At 44.4% G+C, this 27183-nt stretch overlaps 1 protein-coding gene across 1 annotated transcript; it reads left to right on the top strand.

Annotated features, from left to right (window-relative positions):
- Window positions 1–1717: 1717 nt before the first annotated feature.
- PIN4 (peptidylprolyl cis/trans isomerase, NIMA-interacting 4) lies at window positions 1718–26985 on the top strand. Its single transcript, XM_059679023.1, has 4 exons — window positions 1718–1863; window positions 4453–4526; window positions 26310–26429; window positions 26808–26985. Exons 1-4 carry the CDS (start codon window positions 1821–1823, stop codon window positions 26964–26966), a joined length of 396 nt encoding a protein of 131 aa, XP_059535006.1. The 5' UTR covers window positions 1718–1820; the 3' UTR covers window positions 26967–26985.
- Window positions 26986–27183: the final 198 nt, after the last annotated feature.

The raw sequence follows: 27183 nt of genomic DNA, 5'->3' as shown, positions 1-27183 counted from the left end.
TGCTTTTTATGTATGTGTTGGAGGTGGGCATGATCTCAGAAATACATGACCCACAGGTCTAATCATAAAGCATCCCAAGTCCAACAAAGCTGTCTCCAAAAGCTGAACTCTGAGCTGAACCACCTATAGGTTCTGGCCAGCAGTGGGAGCTGGCACAGCTTGCAGAATGGAGGAAAAGCTCTAACCTTATATATGCGGGTGATGGGTAAAGGGAGAAAGTGTGGGGGCACAAATTCAAAACTCATTTATCTTAGGCTCTATGAACTAGTGGTTGTTTTATGTGTTTTATAAATATGAACTTATTTAATTCTCTTAATACCCAGTAAATAGGTACTATTAACATTACCTCCATTTTACAGATGATGAAACTGAGCCAGAGAGGTGCGGTAACTTCAAGGTCACGGAGCTAGTAGCCAGATGGTGCAACAGGGATTTAAAGCAAGAATCCAGGCTTTTAACTACTATATTATGCTGCACCATTATAGTAATTTTGGGAAATACACAACTACCTGTGCTAGCACCACTGGTCACATTTCACTGGGTAGCCTTCCTGTCCTTTAATGCATATATTACATAGTACACTATATACTTTTTCCCCTTGGATTGACTTTTATATATTGTAAACAGTATTTTCAAGAAACACACCTTCAACAAAGCACAAGACATTACATCAACAGTTCCAAATTCATTTTACAGACTTTATGCAATAAAAAGCCAAAAGCAGCCCTGACTGGTTTGGCTCAGTGGATAGAGCGTAGGCCTGCAGACTGAAGGGTCCCGGGTTCGATTCCGGTCAAGGGCATGTACCTTGGTTGTGGGCACATCCACAGTGGGAGGTGTGGAGGCAGCTGGTCGATGTTTCTCTCTCATCGATGTTTCTAACTCTCTATCCCTCTCCCTTCCTCTCTGTAAAAAATCAATAAAATATATTTAAAAAATAAAAAGCCAAAAGCAGGTGAACATAAGACTTGTCTAGCAATCAATGATTAATAGTTGAAATTAGTTAATTTGACTTGCTCACATGACTAAGGTTTTTTTTTCTTTCAATAAGGATACACTATATACTTTAAAAAGAGAAATATTCTACAGTTTGGTCTGTATTCTTCCTTAAGGCCATTTCCCATGTCTGTATTGTAAATGGCAAATACCCTTTACTGTGATGGAAACATTTATTAAAGCAATGCCCTACTGAGGCACATTTAGACTGCTTCCAATTTTTCCCCATGACAGAGTTATGCAGGAGGCAGAGAGGGCGATAGCCTTTTTTGAAAACTATCTTTTGAACCCAATCAGCTACAGCTGCAAAATAAAATTTAAAACCTCAAGGGAGGGAGGACTTCTGTGTACGAGGGGGCAGGAGGAGGGCGTAGCCTCGGAGGCTCTTCCTGCTTCACTTTTTGTCTGGAGGCCACACAGGATTGGCTAGAACCGGCGCTGAGAGACTGCAGAGGCCCAAGGCTTCCACTACGCACGCGTAGAGGGGCAGAGGTAGAGGGAGCGGGGGAAGCAAGGGAGCTGGCACAAATAAGGGCTTGAGAAGGAAGGAACATAAAGCGCAGAGGCGGGGCTTCCTGCCTCGCTCTACCTGTGGCCCGGCCCCCAGCCAGCCCAAGCTTCTTATTGGTCAGGTATCTTCAGCCCCATTGGTCCGAGAACCAAAGGACTGTGTCTGCCCCAAGATATGCCTGCTCCCGGAGCCGCAGTAAAAACGGTCAGTTGTGATGCCGCTTTCAGGCATTTGTTTGGGACAGGCCCGTAGGACCTGAAGGGGCTTAGTGGGGCAACCGGTACAGTTGAGAGTTCAACGTCAAGTTTCCTAGATGCCTCCCAAAGGAAAAAGCGGTTCTGGAAAAGGTGGAAAAGGTAGAGTGGACAAAGCAACCAGGGAGAATAGGGTTAGGTGGGAAGCGAGGGGAGGGAGCTGACCGGAGACCCCCGGGGTCCTAGATGGACGCAGCAGGTGGTCAGTGACTGACCTGGAAGTGATTAGAGACAATCAGTGTGAACTTCACTGGAAAGCTTTAATTTAAAAAGCATGGAAATTAGACAGTAGATAGAATAGGACAAAGGACTAAGAGAAAGTGTTGTTTGGGGAAAACTGGGAATGAGGCTGATGTGAAGAATCCAGTTGAATTAGAGACGCAAAGGAACCGAGGAGTGAGATTTAAGAAAAAAAATGGGGTCCAGGAAAGAGGAGCAGTTGAGCTTTGAAGAGGAGAAGGGACACCTAATGCTTGAGGTCACAAGAAAAGCGATGGGGGTGGGGATGGTTGTAAAAATTGGGACCAGAGAGGGGGAAGGGGTAGAGCTTGTAAGAGATTATACTTAATGCCTCAATTTATTAGTAAAATGGAAGGTAAGAGTAAGTTTTAAGACTCAAGGGCAGGGACTGAGTAGGGATCTTGAGAGGTAAAAGTTTGGAATGGTCAGAGAAGGTGATGGGTGAGGGAATGAAATACTAATAAAAAGGATTGCCCTGAGGGCCAAGAGCCTAAGATTAAAGGCTATGCATTTGTAGAGGACACATTCTGCACAGTCATGATTTACCTAGTACCGAAGCTGCTGCCAACGTCCTCAATCAAACTGGAACAATATAGGATTGAAAAGAGGTGTAGCCTTGAGCCAAGGTTGAGGTTTTGTTGGGCAATGATAATAGAAGGCTAGCAACATAAGGGAATTAAGGGTGCTAGTGGGAAGGGATCAAGTTCAGATGATCTATCATGGTATCCAGACTGGGAAGGGAAGGAGCAGTCTGATAGTGCGGGGGAACATAGCTAGATAAAGGAACTGGAGGTGGGGATGGTTTCTGTGAAGATGAAGAGTCGGTGTTGTGGGAATGAGGCATGAGAAAGCTAGAAGAATTGGAAGTTGTAGCCAGAGACTGAACTGCTAGTTCTGAGTGGCACAGTTTCATCCTGTGCCTCTGGGAGCAGGTGGCCTGGAGTAGAAGACATGAGCATTCGGGAGGGAGGTCCAGAAGTGTGAGGTTAGGTTGTTGGGTGATTCCTCAGTGTAGATGGTGAGATCATCTAAGATGATGGCAGGAGTGAGAGTGGAAAGGAAGCCTGAAGCTGCTGCCAAAGTCCTCAGTCAATCAAAGGGAGGGAGATGGCAGTCAGAAGATGACAGCACCCAATGGGGGAGAAGATGGGATAACTGGAAAATATCATTGCTCAACAGTTAATATACAGCAAACTCACTTAAGAGTTCGATGTAATAAAACTCCTTTGGCAGTAATATGTTCTTAGGCATTTAGTGGTCAGAACAGTATTTTGGGTTCTCAGTTTAGTTGAAATTTTTTGAACACCTGTTGTGTGCCAGGCACTGTGCTAGACATTGCAGATACAAGTAAGATGGAGTCTCCTGATTAAAACATGTCAATGGCTCCCTGTTACTTGTAGGATAAATTCCAAGTTTCTTAATGGGGCCTAAAGGCCCTCATTCCCTAACCCTCAGTCACCTCCCCTGGGCTCATCTCACAGCATTCCCATCTCAGATTTGGCTTTATCCATAGTTTCCAACATACCATGCAGTTTTTCCACTCTGGAGTATCCCCTCACCCTTGTTCTTTCTTTACCTCGTCAGTGCCTATACATCCAGGAAACCTTCCCTGACTGGCTAAAATGTCCCACTGTGCTTCCACAGCCCCCTGTCCGTAGATCATAGATCATCTTCTGAAATGATCTGTTTACATATCTGAGAGCAAATGAGCTCCCTGAAGGAAGGTACCATGGTTTTTCATCTTTGTATTCCCAGTGCCTGGAACTTAGTAGTTACTTAGGAAATGTTTATTTAACTGAACATTTAATCCAGCAACAGTTCTCAGGGACGTGAGGCTCTAACGTAAGTATGCTGCCATCAACATAGAAGTTAACATTGTAGTAAAATGATATACTAGTAAAATTTGAGTTTCTGCCAATGGTTGTTAATCTGAATACTGATAACTTTTCTTAGGAAGCTATCAAGTAGGCAATGTAGTAGATTCTGGGAATTTGGACATAAATGTATTATTTAGCCAAATATGGATAGTGGGAAATTTTATCTTTATTTAAAATATATCCTTGGAGATTTTACGTATTGGAATTGTGAGTACTCAAATACATAGTTGTAGTGCTTATTAAAAATCTTACAAGAGCTCAGGGGTTTGCACTTAGAAGGCAGGATTTCAAATTGAGTCCAGAGAATCTGGACCAGGCTTCTGGCACTCTCATTCAACCATTAGCACCCTCACCTGTGTATCTATTTTTCAGTGAATGGTTTACATAGGGCATACATTTCCTGTTTTTAGAGAGGTAAGTCACAAATGAATTTAGCTTGATGTAGTAAAGTGTCTGGCAGAGTTCCCCTTTGAAGCCTGGTGCTATGACAGAAGCATCAACTCCTGTTGTGTTGGACCTTTCTGTAAATATCAAGGTGCAGTTTAAATGAGTATCTGTTATCTCTTCTCTAAAGGAGGAGCAGCATCTGGGAGTGATAGCTCTGACAAGAAGTCTCAGGGTCCCAAAGGTGGTGGCAATGCAGTAAAGGTGAGTTACTGGTTCCTTTTTTTTCATGTTAAATATGAATAACATATGTACATGTGTTATTTTGGTGTGCATAAAAGGAAAAGACAGTTTGTTTAACTCATTCTAAGAGACTAGCCTTAGATAAGCCACTGATATAAAATCAAAATAACACAAAATTGGAAACTATAGACCAATCTCACTTATGAAAAGTAATTCCTTTTAAATATTTTTCAAATGCTTTCTTAGACATCAGAATTTCTTCATACGTTAGTATTGTTTCTTAAATGTATTAAGTTAGATATTACCAGTAAGTGAATGAATTAGTTCTTAGGACAAAATATCTTATAAAACCAAAAGCTTAGGTAAATAGGCAAAGGCACAGGTCTCACTAGATAGCTGCCCTTCTGGTAAGCTAAAAGCCAGGACGCTGACCATGAAAATGGGGGTGGGACACAATCGCAAATAATTATTGAAGAGCTTGACCAAGTCTCAGAGGAGTGTCTGCCCTGGGAAAATATAATCTGCAAACAAAACTATACTACTTAGTACTGTTTAACAGGCCATTTTCCATGTTTCAGTCAGGATATGGGATCCCATACTTTGAATCATTCATTCAATAAGGATTTAGTGACATCTGGCCTATGCCAAGAAGTGTACTAAGTTCTGGGTATTAAAAAACAAACAGCCCAGCTAGTTGAATGTTGTCCCATGCACCAGGAGGTCACAGGTTTGATTCCTGGTCAAGGCATATGCCCGGGTTGTGGGCTCTATCCACAGTAGGGGGCATGCAGGAAGCAGCCGATCAATGTTTCTCATTGATATTTCTATCTATCTCTCTCCCTCTCCCTTTCTCTGAAATCAATAAAAACACATTTTTTTAAAAACAGATAAGAGATTGTTTCTGTTATCCCAGTCTAGTTGGGAGCAGTTAGGCAAAGAAATAAATTTTATCACTGTATGATAAGTGCACTAGTGAAATTATATCATATAAATCCAACCATACACATGCAACCAGAGAGAGAGAGCAGGGGGCAGGGAGAAATAATATAAATAGTGAGGGCTATTCTGCCCACTTTTCTAGCGGGGATGAGATGGGAAACATGAATCTGCTTTTTTGTAGTTGACCTCCATTTTCACATGAACTTCCAACTCATGAAGTGGCTTTTAGTATCCAAAACATGGCCTCCTATATACAAACCAGCTAGTTCAATCAGGTGGTCAGCTGAAGAAGTGGCCATTGTTATAAAACAGGTGGGGAAACAAGTTATATTGGGCTTAAGGAGGGCTGGCATATTGGTCTCCAGTATGGCATTTTCATAAGGGATGTAGGGTGATTTGGGCTATGTATAGTTTTTATCTTACATGCTGACTTTTACAAGCACCTAACCTAAGGAACTGCTCCACTGCATATGGTGTCAACGAGGCATCTTGCCCTTTCTGGACAAAAGTAAGTTCAGTGGGTCTATACATGAACTATATGGAAAAGATTGGCATGGAAAATCTATTAGGGTTAAACTTTTTCTTTTGAGATAATTTTAGCCTCACGTTCAATTGTAAGAAGTTATACATGTACCGCTTACCCAGTTTCCTTCAATGGGTATCTTATTTTTATAATTTTTTTATTCTTTATTGTTGAAAGTATTACATATGTCCCCTTTTTTGCCCATTGTCCTCTCCCAGCCCCCACCCCCAGCAATGGACTTCACCCCCCTGTTGTCTGAGTCAATTTGTTATCCGTACATACATATAAGTTCTTTGTTTGATTTCTAAACCACTCCCCTACCTATCCTCCCCTGCCTTCCCTCTGAGGTTTGAAGGTCTGTTCAATGCTTCTATGTCTCTGGATCTATATTTGTTCATCAGTTTATGTTCATTATATTCCACAAATGAGTGAGATCATATGATACTTACCTTTCTCTGACTGGCTTATTTCGCTAAGCATAATGCTCTCCAGGTCCATCTATGCTGTTGCAAATGGTAAGAGTTACTTCTTTTTTACAGCAGTGTAGTATTCCATTGTATAGATATACCACATATTTTTTCCCTTTATTGATTAAGATATTACAAATGTGTCCTTATCCCCCAATGTCCTCTCATCCCCCCAGTCCCACCCTCACCCTCACCCCCTGTTGTCCACATCCATCGTTTATGCTTATATGCAAGCATACAAGTCCTTTGGTTGATCTCTCACCCTCACCCTCACCCTCCCCTACCTTCCCTCTGAGTTTTGAGCATCTGATCGATGCTTCTCTGTCCCTACATCTGTTTTGTTCATCGGTTTATGTTGTTCATTATAATCCACAAATGAGTGAGAGCATGTGATATTTATCTTTCTCTGACTGGCTTATTTCACTTAGCATAATGCTCTCCAGCTCCATCCACGCTGTTGCAAATGGTAGGAGTTCCTTCCTTTTTACAGCAGCATAGTATTCCATTGTGTAGATGTACCACAGTTTTCTAATCCACTCATCTGCTGATGGGCACTTAGGCTGTTTCCAAATCTTAGCTATGGTGAATTGTGCTGCTATGAACATAAGGGTGCATATGTTCTTCTGATTGGTGTTTCTAGTTTCTTGGGATATATTGCTAGAAGTGGTATGACTGGGTCAAATGGCAGATCCATTTTTAATTTTTTTAAAATATATTTTATTAATTTTTTACAGAGAGGAAGGGAGAGGGATAGAGAGTTAGAAACATCGAGGAGAGAGAAACATCAATGAGAGAGAAACATCGATCAGTTGCCTCCTGCACGCCCCCTACAGGGGATGTGCCCACAATCAAGGTAAATGCCCTTGACCAGAATCAAACCTAGGACCCTTCAGTCCGCAGGCCAATGCTCTATCCACTAAGCCAAATCAGTTAGGTCCATTTTTAATTTTTTGAGGAAGCTCCATACTGTTTTCCACAGTGGCTGCACCAGTCTGCATTGCCATCAGCAGTGTTCCCTTTTCTCCACATCCATGCTAGCACTTGTCATTTGTTGCTTTGTTGATGGTAGCCATTCAGACGGGTGTGAGGTGATACCTCATTGTCATATTGATTTGCATCTCTAGAATGATTAGTGACTTAGCATTTTTTCATATGCCTCTTGGCCTTCTGTGTGTCCACTTTTGAGAAATGTCTATGTAGGTTCTTTGCCCATTTTTTGATTGGATTGTTTATCTTCCTTTTGTTAAGTTGCATGGGTACCCTTATCGGTGATAACAATGGCAAATATGTTTTCCCATGCAGTGGGCTTTCTTGTTGTTTTGTTGATGGTTTATTTTGCTATGCAGAAGCTTTTTATTTTGATGTAGTCCCATTTGTTTATTTTCTTTGACATATCAGTAAACATATTTCTATGACAAATGTCTGCTATTTTGTTGCCTATGGCTTCAACACCATTTATGGAAGACACTCTCTTGACTTCATTGTATCCTCTTGCCTCCTTTCTCAAATATTAATTGACCGTATTGGTGTGGGTCAATTTTTGATGTCTCTATTCTGATCCATTGGTCTATATGTCTGTTTCTGTGCAAGTACCAGCTGTTTTGAAAACAGTGGCTTTGTAATACAGCTTGATATCTGGTATTGTGATCCCTCCAACTTTGTTCTTTCTCAGGATTGCTGTGGCTATTTGGGGTCTTTTATATATTCCATTTAAATTGTTGCAGGGTTTATGCTACGTCTGTGAAATATGCCATTAGTATTTTAATGGGGATTACATTGAGTCTATACATTGCTTTGGGTAGTATGGACATTTTAATGATGTTGATTCTCCCGATCCATGAACACGGTATATTCTTCCACTTGTTTATATATTCCTCTCTTTTTTCAACATCTATAGTTTTCTGAGTACAGGTCTTTTGCCTCCTTAGTTAAGTTTATTACTAAGTATCTTAATTTTTTATTGCAGTGTTAAATGGGATTGATTTTTTATTTTCTCTATCTGTGAGTTCATTATTGGTATATAAAAAAGGCCATAGATTTCTGTGTGTTAATTTTGTATCCTACAACATTGCCGAATTCATTTCTTAAATGTAGTAGGTTTTTGATGGAATCTTTAAGGTTTTCTGTGCACAATATCATGTCATCTGCGAATAATGACAGTTTTACTTCTTTTCCATTTGGATACCTTTTATTTTCTCTTCTTGTCTGATCACTATGGCCAGCACTTCCAGTACTATGTCGAACAGGAGTGGTAAGAGTGGGCATCCATCCCTGTCTTGTTCCTGTTCTTAGGGGAAATGATTTTAGTATTTGCCCACGGAGTATGATGTTGGCTGTAGGATTGTCATATAAGGCTTTTATTATGTTGAGGTATAATCCCTCTATTCCCATTTTGCTGAGAGTTTTTAATCAAAAAAGGGTGTTGGATTTTGTCAACTGGTTTTTCTGCATCAATTGATATGATCATGTGATTTTTGTCTTTCAATTTGGTTATGTGATATATCACATTTATTGATTTGAGGATATTGTACCAGGCTTGCATTCCTGGAATAAATCCCACTTGGTCATGGTGTATGATTTTTTTATTATATTGCTGGATGCAATTTGTTAATACTTTGTTGAGGATTTTAGCATCTATATTCATCAGGGATATTGTCCTGTAATTATCTTTCTTTGTGGTGTCTATATCTGGTTTTGGGATTTTAAAGAGCTTGGAATTGTGTCTTCCTCATGAAATTTTTGGAATAGTCTTATGAGGATAGGTTTTAGTTCTTCTGTGAATGTTTGGTCATACTCCCCTGTGAAGCCGTCCAGACCAGGGCTTTTGTTTGCTGGAAGTTGATTACTGCTTCCATTTCATCAGTAGTTATCGGCCTATTCAAGTTTTCTGATTCTTCTTGAGTTTTGGAAGATTGTATTTTTCTAGGAATATGTCCATTTCGTCTAGGTTGTCCAGTTTGTTGGAATAGAGTTGTTCCTAGTTATTTTTTTTTTTTTTTACAATCCGTTGCATTTCTGTGGGGTCAGTTGTTACCTCATCTCTTTCATTTCTGATTTTGTTTATTTGGGTCCTGTCTCTTTTTTATCCTTTCAAAGAACCAGTTCTTGGTTCTATTGACCTTTTTATTGTTTTTTTGTTGTTGTTGTTGTTGTCTCTTTGTCATTTATGTCCTCTTTGATTGATGTTATTTCCTCCCTTCTACTTGCTATGGGCTTTTCTTGTTGCTCTCTTGTAGGGTTAGATAACTTATTACCAGTTTTTCTTGTGTGTGTTTTTCTGAGGTAGGCCGGTAGTGCTATGAACTTCCCTCTCAGGTTTGCTTTCACTGTGTCCCGTAGATTTTGGATTGTTGTGTTTTCATTATCCTTTGTTTTCAGGATGTTTTTTATTTCTTCTTTGATCTCTTGTAACCCAATCATTGTTTAATAGCATTCTATTGCCTCCATATGTTTGATTGTTTTTTATTGTTTTTATTGTAATTGATTTCTAATTTTATGCCATTTGATTTGATAAGATGCTTGATATTATTTCAGTCCTCTTGAATTTTTAGAGATTTAGCCTGTGTCTTAATATATGGTCTGTCTTTGAAAATGTCCCATGTGCACTTGAGAAGAATGTATATTCAGTAGCTTTGGGGTGAAATGTTCTGAAGATGTCAATTAGTTCCATCTGATATAGGGAATCATTTTTGATTGCTGTTTCTTTGCTGATTTTTTTATACAAGATTTATGCAGTGATGTCAGTGGAGTATTAAAGTCCCTTACTATGATTGTATTGCTGTCGATCTCTCACTTGATATCTTCCAGAAGATTTTTTATGTATTTGGGTGCTCCTGTATTGGGTACATATGTTTACCAGAGTTATATCCTGTTTTATCGACCCCTTTAGTATTATGAAGTGGCCTTCCTTATATCTTGTTATGGCCATTACTTTGAGGTCTATTTTGTCAGATATAAGTATTGCTACCCCAGCTTTATTTTCATTTCCATTTGCCTGAAAAATTTTTTTCCCATTCCTTCACTTTCAGTCTGTGTGAGTCCCTTGTTTGGAAGTGGGTCTCTTGTAGACAGCATATATATTGGTCATGTTTTCTTATCCATTCGACCACCCTATGTATTTTGATTGGAGCATATAATCCATTTATGTTTAAGGTTATTATTAATAGGTACTTGTTTATTGCCATTTTTATTCTTTATGCTTGTGTTTCCTTTTCTCTTTCTATTCGTTCTTCTTACACCAGTCCCCTTAGGATTTCTTACATTGCTGGTTTGGTGGTAATAAACTCCCTTGGCCTGTTTTTGTCTGCGAAGCTCCTGATTTCACCTTCAATTTTGAATGATAGCCTTGCTGGATAGAGTATTCTTGGATTCAGCCCCTTGTTTTTCATTACTTTGTATATTTTATTCCATTCGCTTCTGGCTTGATGTGTTCCTGTTGAGAAATCATTTGATAGTGTAATGGGAGATCCCTTGTAGGTAACTTTCTCTCTCTCTCTTGCAGCTCTTAAGATTCTTTCTTTGTCATTAACATTTGTCATTAATGACATGTCTTGGTGTGGTCTTTTGGGGTTCATCTTGTTTCAGATTCTTTGTGCTTGTGTGACTTCCCGCCTCCAAGTCAAAGAAGTTTTCTCTCATTATTTCTTCAAATAGGTTTTCTATTCCTTGCTCAGCTTCTACTCATTCTACACCCCTATTATGCATATGTTGTTTCGTGTCATGTTGTCCCAAAGTTCCCTTAAATTCTCCTCCAGCTTTTAAAATTTTTTCCCAATTGGTGTTTTATCTACCCTGTCTTCTAACTGGCTGATTCATTCCTAAGCTTTTTCTAATCTACTGTTGAAACTTTCCAGGGTGTTTTTCCCTCCTCAGGTAAAACATGTGAGAATAATGGCGCAATGACTATGAGAGGGGAAAAATGAGGGATTCTAGGGCAATTGGAATATTCTATATCTTGATACAGTGGTTACATGGTGTACAGATACACAAAACACTGAGTCAGAGACATGCTCTCTTCAGCTGTACCAAATTATTTTTCTCAGTTAAAGCACATGAGGTTCTTCCAGGGTATTCTTTATTGCAGCTATGTTATTCTTCATTTCCTCTTAATTCTTACACATATTGGTGAATTTTTTAAAAATACATTTTATTGATTTTTTTACAGAGAGGAAGGGAGAGTTAGAAACATCGATGAAAGAGAAACATCGATCAGCTGCCTCCTGCACACCCCCTACTGGGGATGTGCCCGCAACCAAGATACATGCTCTTGACTGGAATTGAACCTGGGACTCTTCAGTCCACAGGCCAACGCTCTAGCCACTGAGCCAAACTGGTCAGGCAATTGGTGAATTTTTTATCCAGATGTTTGAGCATCCTTGTAACCATTACTTTTACACTGAATTCTTTCTCTGACAAATTGGTTGTCTCCATTTCATTTAGTTCCCTTTCTGGCGATTCCTCCTTTTCTTTACTTTGGGGATTGTTTCTTTGTCTCTCCATTTTTGCTGTCCCTTTGTATTTATTTCTATGTAATGTGAATTGCTGTCACTTTCTGGCCGTGGGCATCGTGCTTGTGGTCCGAGAGGTTGAAGCCCCTAGCAGTCCAATGATCCGGGACTCCTTAGCATAGGAGGCTGGGTCTGCCTTGAGTCTCACACCTTTATTGTCTCTGGCATGAATATCACTCCAGCATCCATGAGCAGATGGTGCCTTAGAACCCTCTGGTTTGCCCCATCAGCTGGGTGCTGGGCGTGGCACCAGGCTGGGTGCCCCCAGCTTGCACTATCATTGTGGTCCTTGTGGGGCACCGGGCCAGATGTGCCAACTCACACCTTTGGTACTATCCTTGGGGCTGGGTGGGATGCCAGGCCGGGGGTCCTCAGCTCTCACTGTCAGCAGGGTCACTGTGGATGTCTGGGAGCCGGCAAAGTAGGGTGCCACTCACTGGAAAAGTGTGGCAGTGGTCCCTTGTGAGTTATGGCTGGTGAGCAGCTCACTGCTCAGTTTCTGGATGGTGTCCAAGTGTAGTCTAGGTGTTGGTGTGGCTGCGCTCCTGGCCTACACTGCTCCCACCTTCAAGATGGTGTGGGCTCCATGCCCGAGCCGCACTCAGCCTGGGAGTGCCTGTGGCGGTAGCCAGGAGAGCCTGATCTGCCAGTCCCCAATTCTCCTGTGAGATCTAACTGTCCCTCGCTCACCCCCCCCACACACAACACACATCCACACACTACACTCTCTCCCTCACTGCCGTCCTGCTGGCCGCCATTTTGGGATCTCCTACAGAGCCTTTCTGTGACCTCAGGGATCCCTCCTACTGCCCTTTTATAACTACACCTCCCTCCTTCCTACCCCTACCTCTGCCTCCTCCTTTAACCCCTGTGAGCATGTAATGTGATTTCTTTTACTGAATTTTATCATTTCAAAAATGTTATATGAATGGAATGATACAGTATGTAGCATTTGGGGATTGGCTTTTTTTACTCAGAATAATTTTCTGGCCCTGGCTGGTTTGGCTCGGTGGATAGAGCATCAGCCTGCGGACTGGGGGGTCCCAGGTTTGATTCCAGCCAAGGGCACATGCCTGGGTTGTGGTCTCAATCCCCAGTGGGGGATGTGCAGGAGGCAGCCGGTCAATGATTCTCTCATCATTGATGTTTCTGTCTCTCTCTTCCTCTCCCTTTCTCTCTAAAATCAATAAAATATGTTAAAAAAAGAATAATTTTCTGAAGATTGTATTCCAGTTGTGTGTCTCAATAGTCTTCACCTTTGTATTGCAGAATAGTGTTCCATGGAATGAAAGTGCCTTAGTATGTTTAACTGTTCACCTGCTAGAGGACAACTGGGTTGTGACCAGTGTTCTTGAAGGCCCTAGCAGGGGAGGCACTTGGAACCCTCCAGCCTTTTAGGGTCTAGCTGTTTAGACCCCACTCCTAAGCCCCTGTCACTAGACTGTCCAGATTCTGAAACCCACCTGCTGACCAGAGCTTCCCTCTTTTCCCTTCACTTCCTGTTTCCCCCAATCCTGACCTCTTCTCCTCACACAGACCTCCAGGCCTTCTGGCCCCCTGGTAATCCCCACTTTCTCCCAGGCTTTGTGTCTGTTCTTCAAGCCCCCTATGTCCTGTAACCTGGAGATTAGATCAAAGAACTTGACCATTGGATCAAGGAGCCCCAACTTTTTTTCCTTTGGTTATCCTTTACATCCACCTGCAAAACTAAATCTCAGGATAAATCCAGTGGTCTACTTTCTTTACACTTAAAGCCAGAACTGCTGGACCCTACTGGAGAATCTCATGGCCTTGGGTATTGGGTCCACTACTTCCTGGTCTCTATCCTCACCTAAGGCCCTCAGTACAGCTCAGCAGCCCTTTGCCACTCACCTCAAGCAATCAATACCTTGCTCTAGTTCTTCTCACCCCTAGTGTACATCAAACTGAACTGGAGAGCTTCTAAAACTAACAATGCCTAGCGTAGGATCCCACCCCAGACCAGGTGCCTTAGAATCTCTGGGGGTGAGGCCTAGACTGTGATATTGTTTTTTTAGAAGCTCTGGGGGTGATTCTGCTGTGCTGGCAGGGCTAGGAAACACTGATACAATCTCACAGGGTTAGTGTGAGGATTTCATGTGATAATGAACATAATGGCTCAGTGGTTGAGTGTCAACCTATGAACCAGGAGGTCATGGTTCTATTCCAGGTCATGGCACATGCTGAGTTGCAGGCTTGATCCCCAGTGTGGGGTATGCAGGAGGCAGCTGATCAATGATTCTCTCTCATCATTGATGTTTTTATCTCTCCCTCTCCTTTCCTCTCTGAAATCAATAAAAATATATATTTTAAAAAATAATAATACAGCACTTAGCATAGTGCCTAGCAAATATTAAGGACTCAGTAATTTTTATTTATTTTTCTTTCTGTAAATAGTTATTTATTCAGGGCTTTTTAAAATAAATCTTTATTGTTGAAAATATTACATATGTCCCCCCCCCCCATTGACCTCCAGCCTATTCCTGCCTCCCCACCCCTGCCCCAGGCCTTCACAACCCTATTGTCTGTGTCCATGCATTATGCATATATGCATACAAGGTCTTTGGTTGATTACTTCCCACCCATCCATCCTCTCCTGCCTTCCCTTCGAGATTCCTCACTCTGTTCTATGCTTCCATGTCTCTGGATCCACTCCATTCACCAGTTTATTTTGTTAATTAGATTCTACATATGAGTGAGATCATGTGATACTTGTCTTTCTCTGACTGACTTATTTCACTTAGCATGATACTCTCTAGGTCCCTCCATGCTTTCTCAAAGGGTAAGAGATTCTTCTTTTTCACTGCTATATAGTATTCCATGCTAGAAATGTACCACAGCTTTTTTATCCACTCATCTACTGACGGGCACTTGGGTTGTTTCCAGATATTAGCTATTGTAAATTGTGCTGCTATGAACATAGCATTGCATACATTCTTTCTGATTGGTGTTTCAGGTTTCTTAGGATATATTCCTAGAAGTGGGATCCCTGTGTCAAATGGCAATTCCATATTTAATTTTTTGAGGAAACTCCATACTGTTTTCAATAATGGCTGCACCAGTCTGCATTCCCACCAGCAGTGTACTAGGGTTCCCTTTTCTCCACATCCTTGCCAGGACTTGTCATTTGTTGATGGTAGCCATTCTGACAGGTGTGAGGTAATAACTCATTGTCGTTTTAATTTGCATCTCTCTAATGATCAGTGACTTTGAGTATATTTTCATATTCTCTTGGCCATCTGCATGTCCACTTTGGAGAAGTGTCTATTTAGGTCCTTTGCCCATTTTAATTGGATTGTTTGTCTTCCTTATATATTTTGGATATTAACCTTTTATCAGATGTATCATTGCCAAATATATTCTCCCATACAGTGGGCTCCCTTTTTGTTTTATTGATGGTTCCTTTTGCTGTGCATTTTGATGTACCATAGTCCCATTTATTTATTTTCTCCTTAGTTTCCTTTGCCCTAGGACAGTGGTCGGCAAACTGCGGTTCGCGAGCCATATGCTGCTCTTTGGCCCCTTGAGTATGGCTCTTCCACAAAATACCGACTTCTGCGCATGGGCCACGAAGTTTCAATTGCACTGTACGTGCGCGCCTGCACGTGGAATTTTGTGGAAGAGCCACACTCAAGGGGCCAAAGAGCCGCATGTGGCTCGGGAGCCGCAGTTTGCCGACCACTGCCCTAGGAGATGTATCCATAAGCATATTGTTATGAGAGATGTCTGAAATTTTGCTTCCTATGGTTTCTTCTAGGATTTTTATGGTTTTCTGACTTACATTCAAGTCTTTTATCCATTTTGAGTTTATTTTTATATATGATGTAAGTTGTCTAGTTTCATTTTTTTGCAGGGACAGTACTTTTTAAATATTGTTATAATTTTCACAAGAAACAGATGTTGAGTCCAGAACTCATGGGCTTTCCAGCCCCCTGTCAACAAAATTATCTTCACCTGCATCGCTCTGCACTCCCTCCTTCCCTTTCTTCCTTTTGGTCACTTGTTTTTCAAATAATACTCTGAATGCCACACCTTGTTGTTTCATTTATTCCACCCACTTTCTTTGCTCTCTCTTTAACCTTTCCCTCTTCACAGCATCTTTCCCTCCATTCTGAAAAGTACACTCAGTTATCTTTAAAATATATACATGTCTGTGACCCTTTTCCTCTGACCAGAACCCTTTCTCCTTTTCTAACTCAGTTGAGGGAGAACTCCACATGCATTCCCTTCCCATTTCCCATTACCTTCCTCAGTCAGCCTGCTGTAGTCTGGCTTCTGCACATTACCACTCTTCCAAAACTGCTTTTGCGAAGGTCATCAATCACTCACTGCTAAATTGATTGTGCTTCTTAACTGACCACTCCGCATCATTTAACACTGTTGACCATTTCCTCTTTGAAACTTTGTCATACCTTGGTTCCTGTTAACACATCTTCCTCTCCCACCCACCTGGACCTTCCTTTTTATTATGCTTGTTGAGCTTCTTTTTTTGCTTATTGCTTAAATATTGATATTCTCCAAGGATGTATTTAGCCTACTCTTGTCTTCATCTCATTCTACGTATCCTCCCTGGGTAACGGCATCACCTTCTGTAGCATCAGCTACTCCCTCCATGCTGATTGCTCCCAAATTCTCTCTGTAGCTTGGCACTCTTCTGAGATGCTAGTCTTATACAGTTGCCAGTTGGTCAGACATACTTGTAAACCCCACAGGTACTCATTATGTCTAACCTGTCAAACTGTCCAAATCAGAATATGTTTATTGAAATATAAAATGGCAGGCGGTATCCCCTTTCTGTGATCATGGATGTTGTGTGCACCCTCCCAGTAATTGAAACAGAAGATTGCTTTGGGAATGTGGAAGCAGAAAGGAAATATGCAGTCTAGAAGCTATTTTAGCCAGACCAAGTGAGGTCTAATGAACAGTTCTAGTGTCCAGATCATTTGTCCCTTTCTCTACTAGACAGTGCTAGACACATTCTATAGAAGTTTGCCACTCTGAGTCCTGCTTTTTGACACATTCTTTCCTTTGTTGTGTTCCTATCTCCTGTGGGTCTAGGATCTCCTCAGCAATTTTAGTAGTCAAACCATGAGGAAAACTTGGTTTGCTTGTCTCTAAATTTATGAGGCAGACACCTTAAGCCCCACCCCAGTGTATCACCTACAATATGAAACAAATAACAGATTCTATTTGAATAGGAAATGAGAAATCCTCTAAAAGATATCTTGACAAAATCATTTATGTAAACACTAGAGGCCCAGTGCACGAACTCGTGCGTTGGTGGGGTCGTGGGTTGGGGCGGGGGAGAGGGGAGCAGGATGCAATCGGCCCTCCGAGTGGGCTGGCGGTGGGAGGCCCTTGCCGGCCCAGATCCAGATCTGTCACACTGACATTCGCGCTATTGTTGGGAGCCACCTGGTGGCAACTTTTATATCCTTTCTTCCTTGTGGAGCATCTAGGGAGGGGAAGTGGCCACAGTGCCTGAGGGCAACTTCCAGGAGGCCAGTAGTGCTGTCAGGATTGTGCCATTGGCACTGGTCCATTGGTACCTGGCCCATTCTCCAGAGTTTAGACCTGCAGGACTAATGAGGGAGTGAGTGGCTGCAGCCAAGCTGGTGGGCGCCAGGATGGGTCGGTCAGCTGAGCAGTGCTCCCACTGTGGGACCACCAGGGGGCAGCACCTGCATTGAGCGTCTGCCCCCTGGTGGTCAGTGCATGTCATAGTGACTGGTCATTCGGTTGTTCCAGTCGTTCTGTTGTAACTGTCACTTAGGCTTTTATATATATACTAGAGGCCCGGTGCACAAAAATTTGTGCACTCGGGGGGGGGGGTCCCTCAGCCCGGCCTGTGCCCTCTCGCAGTCTGGGAGCCCTCGGGAGATAACGACCTGCTGGCTTAGGCCTGCTCCCGGGTGACAGAGGGCAGGCCCAATCTCTAGGTGCAGCCCCTGGTCCGGCTCAGAGCAGGGCCGATTGCGGAGTTGGGGCGCCGGCCTCTGTCATGCACAGAGCAGGGCGGATCGGGGGGTTGCGATGCCACTCTCAGTCACGCTCAGGGTAGGGCCGATTGGGGAGGTTGCGGCGCCACCACCTGTCATGCACAGAGCAGGGCCAATCAGGGGGTTGGGGCGCTGCCCCCTGTCACGCACAGAGCAGGGCCCATCAGGGGGGTTGGGGCTCTGTACCCTGTCACGCACAGAGCAGGGCCAATCAGGGGGTTGGGGAGCTCCCCCCTGTCACGCACAGAGCAGGGCCCATCAGGGGGTTGTGGAGCTCCCCCCTGTCACTCACAGAGTAGGGCCGATAGGGGAGTTGGGGCACCGCCCCCTGTCACACACAGAGCAGGGCTGATCAGGGGGTTGGGGCACCGCCCTCTATCACCCACAGAGCAGGGCCGATCAGGGGGTTGGGGCACCTCCACTGTCACACTCAGGGCAGGTCCGATGGGGAAGTTATGGCTCTACCCCATCACACACAGAGCAGGGCCCGTTGGGGGGGGGGGGCACCACCCTCTATCACCCACAGAGCAGGGCCGATCAGGGGGTTAGGGCGCCGCCACTCTCACACTCAAGGCAGGGCCGATGGGGAGGTTATGGCTCTACCCCGTCACACACAGAGCAGGGCCCGTGGGGTGGGGGGGTTGGGGCGCCGCACCCTGTCACACACAGAGCAGGGCCGATCAGGGGTTTGGGGCACCGCAGCCTGTCACACACAGAGCCGCAGGGCGATTAGCAGTTTGGGGAGCTCCCCCCTATCAGGCACAGAGCAGGGCTGATCAGGGGTTTGGGGCACCGCAGCCTGTCACACACAGAGCCGCAGGGCGATTAGCAGTTTGGGGAGCTCCCCCGTATCAGGCACAGAGCAGGGCTGATCAGGGGGTTGGGGCACCTTCCCCTGTCACGAACAAAGCAGGGCAGATAGGGAGGTTGTGGCCCTGCCCCCTGTCACACACAGAGCCGCAGGGCAATCAGGGGGTTTGGGCGCTGCCCCCTGTCACGCTGATCCCGGTGCCGGGAGGCCTCTCAGCTCCGCTGATCCCGGTGCTGGGAGGCCTCTCGGCTCCGCTGACCCCGGTGTTGGGGTGTTGGGAGGCCTCATGGCTCCGCTGATCCTGGTGCCGGGAGGCCTCATGGCTCCGCTGATCCCGGTGCTGGGAGGCATATTACCCTTTTACTATATAGAATAGAGGCCTGGTGCATGGGTGGGGGCTGGCTGGTTTGCCCTGAAGGGTGTCTTGGATCAGGGTGGGGGTCCCCACTGGGGTGCCTGGCCAGTCTGGGTGAGGGGCTGAGGGCTGTTTTCAGGCTGGCGGGTGACTGAAGCTCCCAACCACTCCTTTTTTTCTTTTCTTTTTTATTCTGGGCCAGCTTTAGCTCTGGCTCCAGCTCTGAGGCCTCTGCTGCTGAAAGCAGGTATCTGGTTTGTTTGGGTTCTATAATATCGAAACACTGTATCAACTCCAGCTCTGAGATCCCGGCTGCTGAAAGCAGGTTTCTGGGGTTTTGTTTTGCTTCTATATTTGTTACAATGGTTCAAACTGCAAGCTCAGAGGCCGGCAGCGGCAGGCGGGGAACGTTGCAGTCCTCTGTCACTGAAGCAAGCAAGCCTCATGTACAGTTTAAGCTGCCTGGCTGCCGGCCGCCATCTTGGCTGGCAGTTAATTTGCATATCGCCCTGATTAGCCAATGGGAAGGGTAGCGGTCGTACGCTAATTACCTTGTTTCTATTTTATTAGATAGGATAGACTAGTGGCCCAGTGCACAAAATTCGTGCACGGGGGAGCGTGTGTTCCTCAGCCTGGCCTGCACCCTCTCCAATTTGGGACCCCTCAAAAAATGTCCTGCCAGTTTACAGGGATTGGGCCTAAACCAGCAGTCGGACATCCCTCTTGTAATCCGGGACTTCTGGCTCCTAACCGCTCACCTGCCTGCCTGCCTGCCTGATTGCTTCTAACCACTCTGCCTGCTGGCCTGTTCGCCCCCAACTGCCCTCCCCCCTGCTGCCGGCCTGCTTGCCCCCAAATGCCCCCCCGCCAGCCTGATCACCCCAAACTGCCCCCACTGCTGGCCTGCTCGCCCCTACCTTCCATCCCCACTGGCCTGCTCATCCCCAACTGTCCCCCTGCTGGCCTGCTCACTCCAAACTGCCCTCCCCGCTGTCCTGATCACCTCCAACTGACCCCCACTGATGGCCTGCTTGCCCCCAATGGCCCCATCCCCCACCAGCCTGATCACCCACAACTGCCCTCCCCTCTTGGCCTCTAACCGCCTTTACCTCAGCCCCACCACCATGGCTTTGTCCAGAAGAACATCTGGAAGGTTTCCTGGAAAGTCTCCCAGTCTAATTAACGTACTACTCTTTTATTAGTATAGATATATTTGTCTGTAAATATGGTTATGATTGCAGATATGAGCATGACCAGATAAAATTTTATAGAATGGGCCTTTTATTACAGATGGTTTGCCATGTATGCATTTTTTCTAAAGAAGTAAAAATTACTTTAAAAAGTGTTTCAGGAAGACTTTGAGAAATTTACAGTATCTGCTTTTCTTCCAAGAAAGTTGTCACTTTTATGCCAGAGTGAGAATTATTTGTATGCTTTGTATGTCAGCATTGGGCCACTGTGACTGGGGGGTACTTAGCTTGACTTGAGGGTAATTATCTTGCTCACTGGCTGGGACGGTGTGTGTGTGGCAGAGGAGATAAATACTCGGTTCTGGATTATTCATAGATTGCTGACTTTCTGGATTGATTGTGCAAGCCCCTCCTTTTATTGATGTCCACCTTCTGTTGACAGACATCTACCCTGGGAGAGAAATGAGATGAAACTCTCTTTCTTTTCATTGTAAAAAGCATTTGAATTCCTAAGGTGTGATAAGGCCACCCAGCCATCCACAGCCAAGGTACACATTTTCATGGAGGATGTTCCCACTCTTGAATAAATTAAAACAATTTTTTTCTTTTAAACTTTCTTCTATAACTGCTTTCTTGTTACTTAAAAGCTAGTTTTTTTTGAAACTGCTTCCAAAGCTTTTCAAGCTGTATATGTCCTTGGAATGAATCCATAAGTAAGAATTGAGGCCCTGACCGGTTTGGCTCAGTGGATAGAGCATCGGCCTGCGGACTCAAGGGTCCCAGGTTCGATTCCAGTCAAGGGCATGTACCTTGGTTGCGGGCACATCCCCAGTGGGGAGTGTGCAGGAAGCAGCTGATCGATGTTTCTCTCTCATTGATGTTTCTAACTCTCTATCCCTCTCCCTTCCTCTCTGTAAAATAATCAATAAAATATATTTTTTAAAAAAAAGAAAAGAATTGAGCTCGGCGGGTGTGACTCAGTGGTTTAGCATCGACCTATGAACCAGGAAGTCACAGTTTGATTCCAGGTGAGGCCACATGCCCAGGTTTTGGCCTGATCCCCAGTACGGGGTGTGTAGGAGGCAGCCGATCAATGATTCTCTCTCATCATTGATGTTTCTATCTCTCTCCCTCTCCCTTCCTCTCTGAATCAGTAAGAATATATTTTAAAGAGAGAGAGAGAGAGAGAGAGAGAGAGAGAGAGAGAGAGAGAGAAGAGTATATATGTTTGTAAATAAGAAAACATGTATTTGATGCTCTTAGAAAGTCTTCTTTTCTTTCATTAAAACTTGTGCAGTATAGGAAACTCCATAGATTCTCTCAATTTGAAGAAAGTTAGAGGGAAAGGTACCAATTCAGAGTTCCTTGGGAAAACGTATCATTCATATATATATATATATATATATATATATATATATATATATATATACATACATACACACACACACACATATATATATACATATACACATATATATATGTTTTTAAATCAAAAACTGAAATATTTTCTATTCAGAAAATATATTTGGAGCTAAATATCTTCTATAATTTTAACCCTGAAATATCAATTTAAATATTTTAAAAATGGTTGGGATGTTTGTTTTTTTAAATAAGTTAGGTTACTGGAGTTCTACATGTTACTGGATCACCTGGGGTAATTTTCTGATTGGAAAATTAAGAATTATAGTCAGAGGGGAGGACATGAAAATTTTTAAAGAACATTCAATTTACTTTAGAAGCCGAACCTCTCTTATCATGTGACTTGTTTTGTATGTTAAACTATATTATCACATAAGCATTGCTGCTATTGGGACAAACAGTGACAGTTGATTCGGGTCATTTGAATGTCCACTGTCTGTTTTAATTTGTATGTTCGTTTTGACTCTGTCATATGCTCAATCTTCAGTGGAAGTCATGAAAACCTATTGTTTTTGCCTGCTCCCTCCTTTACTTTGGAAATATTTTTTTTTACTCAGAGGGACCTTAACTTTGATGTAAGGGATTGTTTCCGTTGCCAACTTTTTTGTTCCTTGCCAAGTAAGACAGTTGTTGTGAACTCTTCAGTGATGCCTTCCCCAGGATATTTGCAGATGTGGTTGGGAAAAGTCATTTCATCACCGACCTTTGCATGTCAGGTGCTGGGGTGCCCGGGTGCCGCCTGGCCTGCGCCCAGGCTCTCCTGCCTTCCAATCGCCATGGCGATCACGGGGCCGCAGAGGTTTTTTTGTTTTTTTAATATATATTTTATTGATTTTTTACAGAGAGGAAGGGTGTTGGATAGAGAGTTAGAAACATCGATGAGAGAGAAACATCGATCAGCTGCCTCCTGCACACCTCCTACCGGGGATGTGCCCTCAGCCAAGGTACATGCCCTTGACCAGAATCAAACCTGGGACCCTTGAGTCCACAGGCTGACGCTCTATCCACTGAGCCAAACCGTTTAGGGCCACAGAGTTTTATTTGTTTCAGAGGAGTATAAATTATTTAAGAATTAAAGCTATGTGCACATGGCCAAAAAAAAAAAAATCGGCTCCACCAGTCCCACCTGTCCCACCCGTCCCAGCAGGGACTGATGGCAAAGCCCCTCTCCATCCTGAGCCCTCCAGCCCCGTGCAGACGGAGCCCCCCCGCCGGGCGAGAGCCGAGCAGCGTGGACCTGAGGGCTGTGCATCTGGAGCGACTGCAGAGGGAGAAGGGCAGGCAGGAGCAGCGAACCAAGGAGGGCCCATGGGCCGCAGGCCCGGGGCTGCGGAATTTACCAGAAAAGAAAAAGAAGAAAGATGCAAAAGCACCCGTGGCCCTGGATCTGCCCTCCACGGAGGACTTCGAGGCCCTGGTCTTGGCCGCTATGAAGGCTGATAACACCTGTGGCCTCCCCAAGTGCTGGGCCAGCATCGTGACTCTGGGCCAGCTCTGCCCACACTGCAGCCACTGCTTCTGCCTCAGCCACTGCCTGCCCAAAATCCATGGCTGTGGGGAGAGGGCCCGCGCCCACGCCCCACAGAGAATCAGCTGGGAGGGAGTGCTGTATGCCGGCAGTGGGGCCAAGGACCGGTCCCTGGACCCCACCAAGTGGGCCCAGTTGCAGAGGAGCCTGGATAAGAAGCTGGGCGAGCTCAGCATCCAGAGGAGGAGCAAAAGGATGGAGAAGGAGATGTGAGCTGGCCCTCACACCCTCCGGCCTTGTCTTTGCAAATGCGGGTAGGGGCAAGCGGCTGTCCCTGGTGCTTTCTGTGCCTTGTAGCTGCTCCGGTGATGTGACCAGGGCTGCATGAGCAAGCCAGGCACCTCTGGGAGGGGGTGGGTCCTCGGGCCCAGCGTGCCCTGCCTTGCACTGGGGTGGGGGCGGGCTACAGTGGCTGTTCCCTGGACCTTCCTGGGGAGAGCGGCCCCAGGTCTCAGTTTTGCTGGCATCAGGGCCCCCTGGGGCTCTCCGAGGTCCCTCGCCAATTGCTTTAATAGAACCTTTAAGAGAGGTTCCGGGGGTCCGGGGTTGCCGCCTGGCCTGCGCCCGGCCCTCCCACCCTCCGTTCGTCATGGCGATCACCGGGCCGCAGGCCAGCCGGCCACTCCGGCCCCCGGGGGTCCGGGGTTGCCGCCTGGCCTGCGCCCAGCCCTCCCACCCTCCTATCGCCATGAGGGCCCGGGCGATCACGGGGCCGCAGGCCAGGGGTCCGGGGTTGCCGCCCAGCTTTCTGATGGCGATCACCGGCTGGGAGGTGGGGAAGGGCGGCCTTTGCCCACCCCCTAGCTCTTGCCTGCCACCTGGGTTGCCGATCACCATTCTTCAGTCCTTCCCCTTTCGCCTCCCATCATTGCGTGTATGCAAATTAACCGCCATCTTTGTTGGCAGTTACCGCCATCTTTCTTGGCAGTTAATTTGCATATCGCCCTGATTAGCCAATGGGAAGCGTGTTGGAGGTACGGTTAATTACCATGTTTGTCTATTATTAGATAGGATAGATCAAATTTGATTACTTCTATGAGGTTGAGTATTCTTTTTTTTTCCACGTTGAACAGCATAAATGAAATAATGTTTATCATTGTAATAATTTGTGTGTATTTTAAGGTAGAAGAAGTCCTTAAGAAACTTTGACATATTAAATCTTTTTATTTTTCTAAGATTTAGGACATTTGTGTGAGTTTGAAATTAACATCAAAATGTTCTTCAATCCTGTGAGCCAAACTTTTGATTCAGAGTCCTGTAGGATCTTTGAGAACCAGACCTAGAGCAAAGCCTGTTTGCCAGCTGTTCAGGGATGGAGTGCAGGGTGAAGCCCTGAGTGGCAGAGGCCACATGGGAAGGCAGGACCCACTGCCCCATGCCCCGCACTCTGGCTGTCCAGACCAACATGCTCCTCTCCCCACACTCATCTGAGCTCTTTAGGGCTGCAACAAACTCAGAAGAGCTCTTGGCAGCCTCATCCCAACCCAGAGCAGTGCTGAGCACAGCCCAGTCACAGACCTCTCATGGGCTGAGGAAGCCAGCCTAATGGACCTTGCCCACATCCATGCCACTCTCCATCATGGAAATGCCTCCACAGGCCCAGGTGACACCCCCCGCCCCCCACATCTAGGGATGATACTATGCTACTAAGGTAATTTCCTTCTGCTTATTTGCATTTTAAAGTCTTTATGCAATGAATCTGCCTTGTTCTGAAGAAAAAAGCAAAAAAAGCATGGGCTATTTTAATAATAAAAGATTAGAAGGAAAAAAATGTTTAAAAGAAATTTATAACATAACATTTTGAAATTAGTTGTATAAGTAGTGTTTAAATTTTTTAATTTAACAGATTTATAAATCAATAAATTGAAAATTGAAATAATTAAAATTAGAAGCAAATGTTCTTTCCCTCAAAGAAGCCCAGACATTATAGATTTCAGCTATGTCTCTCCCTCTTCTCTGTCTAGCCTCCTTCCTCTAGTGCACACACATAATACTATGACCCTAGCCCAGCATTTGGAGTACATTAATATCACTAAATTTACACTATTACCCCCTTCATGTTCTCACCTGTCTCCTTCCTGGCTTACAGTCCATAGTCCATAGAGGTTGAGTATTCTTAAACAGTTATCTGCCATGCATCCAAAGACACTTTATCTCGCTTCTATAGATACTTATGGCATACAAAGGTTTAATAGTCAACATAAGATACTTGTTCAAAGTGTTGAATTGTGGAGAGGCTTTATACTTTGGGCCTCTTTTGGTAAAAAGTATTTCTTAGTGGTGCCCTGGCTGGTGTGGCTCACTTGGTTGGAGCCTTGTCCCATACACTGAAGGTTTCAGGTTTGATTCCCAGTCAGGGCACATACCCAGGTGTGGGTTTGATCCTCAGTCAAGGCACCTGCAGGAGGCAGCTGGTCGATCTCTCTCTCTCTCTCTCTCTCTCTCTCTCTCTCTCTCTCTCTCTCCTCCTCCTCCTCCTCTGTGTCTCTCCCCCTGCCCTCCCTCCTTTCCTCTCTCTAAAATTAATTAAAAAATAAGTATTTCCTGGTAGTTTTTTTTCAAATTATTCCCACTCTGATGAAATAATAGCCTTTATTGAATGCTAGCTGCAGTATCTCAATCTTCACAAACCTATGAGGACACGTAAGTACTAGTACTGTTATTATCTCAGTGCACAAATGGGGAAAACAGGTTTAAAGACATGCCTAAGGCCATACAGCAGAGTTGGGATTTGACTCCAGGACCCCAAATCTCAACCATTATTGTGTTTCTTCTTCCTGTTACCACTGAGGTACCTGGTAAAAGATGGGAGCTTTCCACAGCCAGGTGCCCAATTTCCATGTAAATTGGGATCCCAAGATATTGTCTTGATATGCAAAATTGGTTTCTTGTCATTGCCCCAAGTGGGCAGACTTCTAGGATTTTCCATTGCCATGAGCTAATGTGATTTTTCACTAGTGAGGGTAATCCCGACATGACTGCTATACTGTGAAGAAATGAATCATTTGCATCTCCAGGTATTATGTGAACATACTTTTTTCCTTGTAGGTCAGACACATTTTGTGTGAAAAACACGGAAAAATCATGGAAGCCTTGGAAAAGTTAAAGTCTGGAATGAAATTCAATGAAGTGGCCACACAATATAGTGAAGATAAAGCCAGGCAAGGGGTATGGTGCTAATATCATTTACAATGATCTTTCCCCCAGCAGTAGGGATTATTGTATTGCTATGTTATGCCATTAATTTTAGCCATATCTTGGTTTAAAGATCTTAAAAACAGAAGTGTCCAACTTGTGGACAGATGGATACAGGTCACCTATATCTCAATCTAGGCATGACCAAATTTGCACAGCTGACAAATACCCAGCAGCATTGTGAGTGCTTATATGTTCAGTGCAGGCTGGACCTCTTCCACCCAATTGTCTTTGTCTAGCCTACTTCTTTACAGCCCATATGAATAACCTAGAAACCTTAGCATTCAAGGTACAGTAGAACTGTTCTCTCTTCAGAGCCGCTTGCAATCACATATCTTTTGGGTTTTTCAGGGCGACTTGGGTTGGATGACCAGAGGGTCCATGGTGGGACCGTTTCAAGAAGCAGCATTTGCTTTGCCTGTAAGTGGTCTGGACAAGCCTGTGTTTACAGACCCTCCAGTTAAGACAAAATTTGGATATCATATTATTATGGTTGAAGGCAGAAAATAAAATTGTATGGAACACTGAATATGTTTTATACATTCTGTTTATTTCTTTAAAAGGTACTGAATAATCCTTGAATGTTATTAACTCTGTCATTGTGGGTTTGTAAGTGCAAAATTGCTGTCAGAGAGGAGGAGGGGACTGGATGAAAGAAGGTGAAGGGATGGGCCAAAGAACATATATGCATAACCCAGTGTGGTTCCAGAGGGAACGGGGGTGGGGA

Source organism: Myotis daubentonii, chromosome X (genome assembly GCF_963259705.1).
Source record: "Myotis daubentonii chromosome X, mMyoDau2.1, whole genome shotgun sequence".
NCBI lineage: Eukaryota > Metazoa > Chordata > Mammalia > Chiroptera > Vespertilionidae > Myotis > Myotis daubentonii.
This window is presented reverse-complemented; position numbering and strand designations above follow the sequence as displayed.

What these genes read in the sequence shown, in the direction of transcription:
- PIN4 (XM_059679023.1), top strand. Translation starts at nt 1,821, where the DNA reads ATGCCTCCCAAAGGAAAAAGCGGTTCTGGAAAAGGTGGAAAAG. An exon ending in TTCTGGAAAAGGTGGAAAAG is followed by an intron (nt 1,864 to 4,452) that starts GTAGAGTGGACA and finishes TCTTCTCTAAAG; the next exon opens with GAGGAGCAGCATCTGGGAGT. An exon ending in AAGATAAAGCCAGGCAAGGG is followed by an intron (nt 26,430 to 26,807) that starts GTATGGTGCTAA and finishes TGGGTTTTTCAG; the next exon opens with GGCGACTTGGGTTGGATGAC.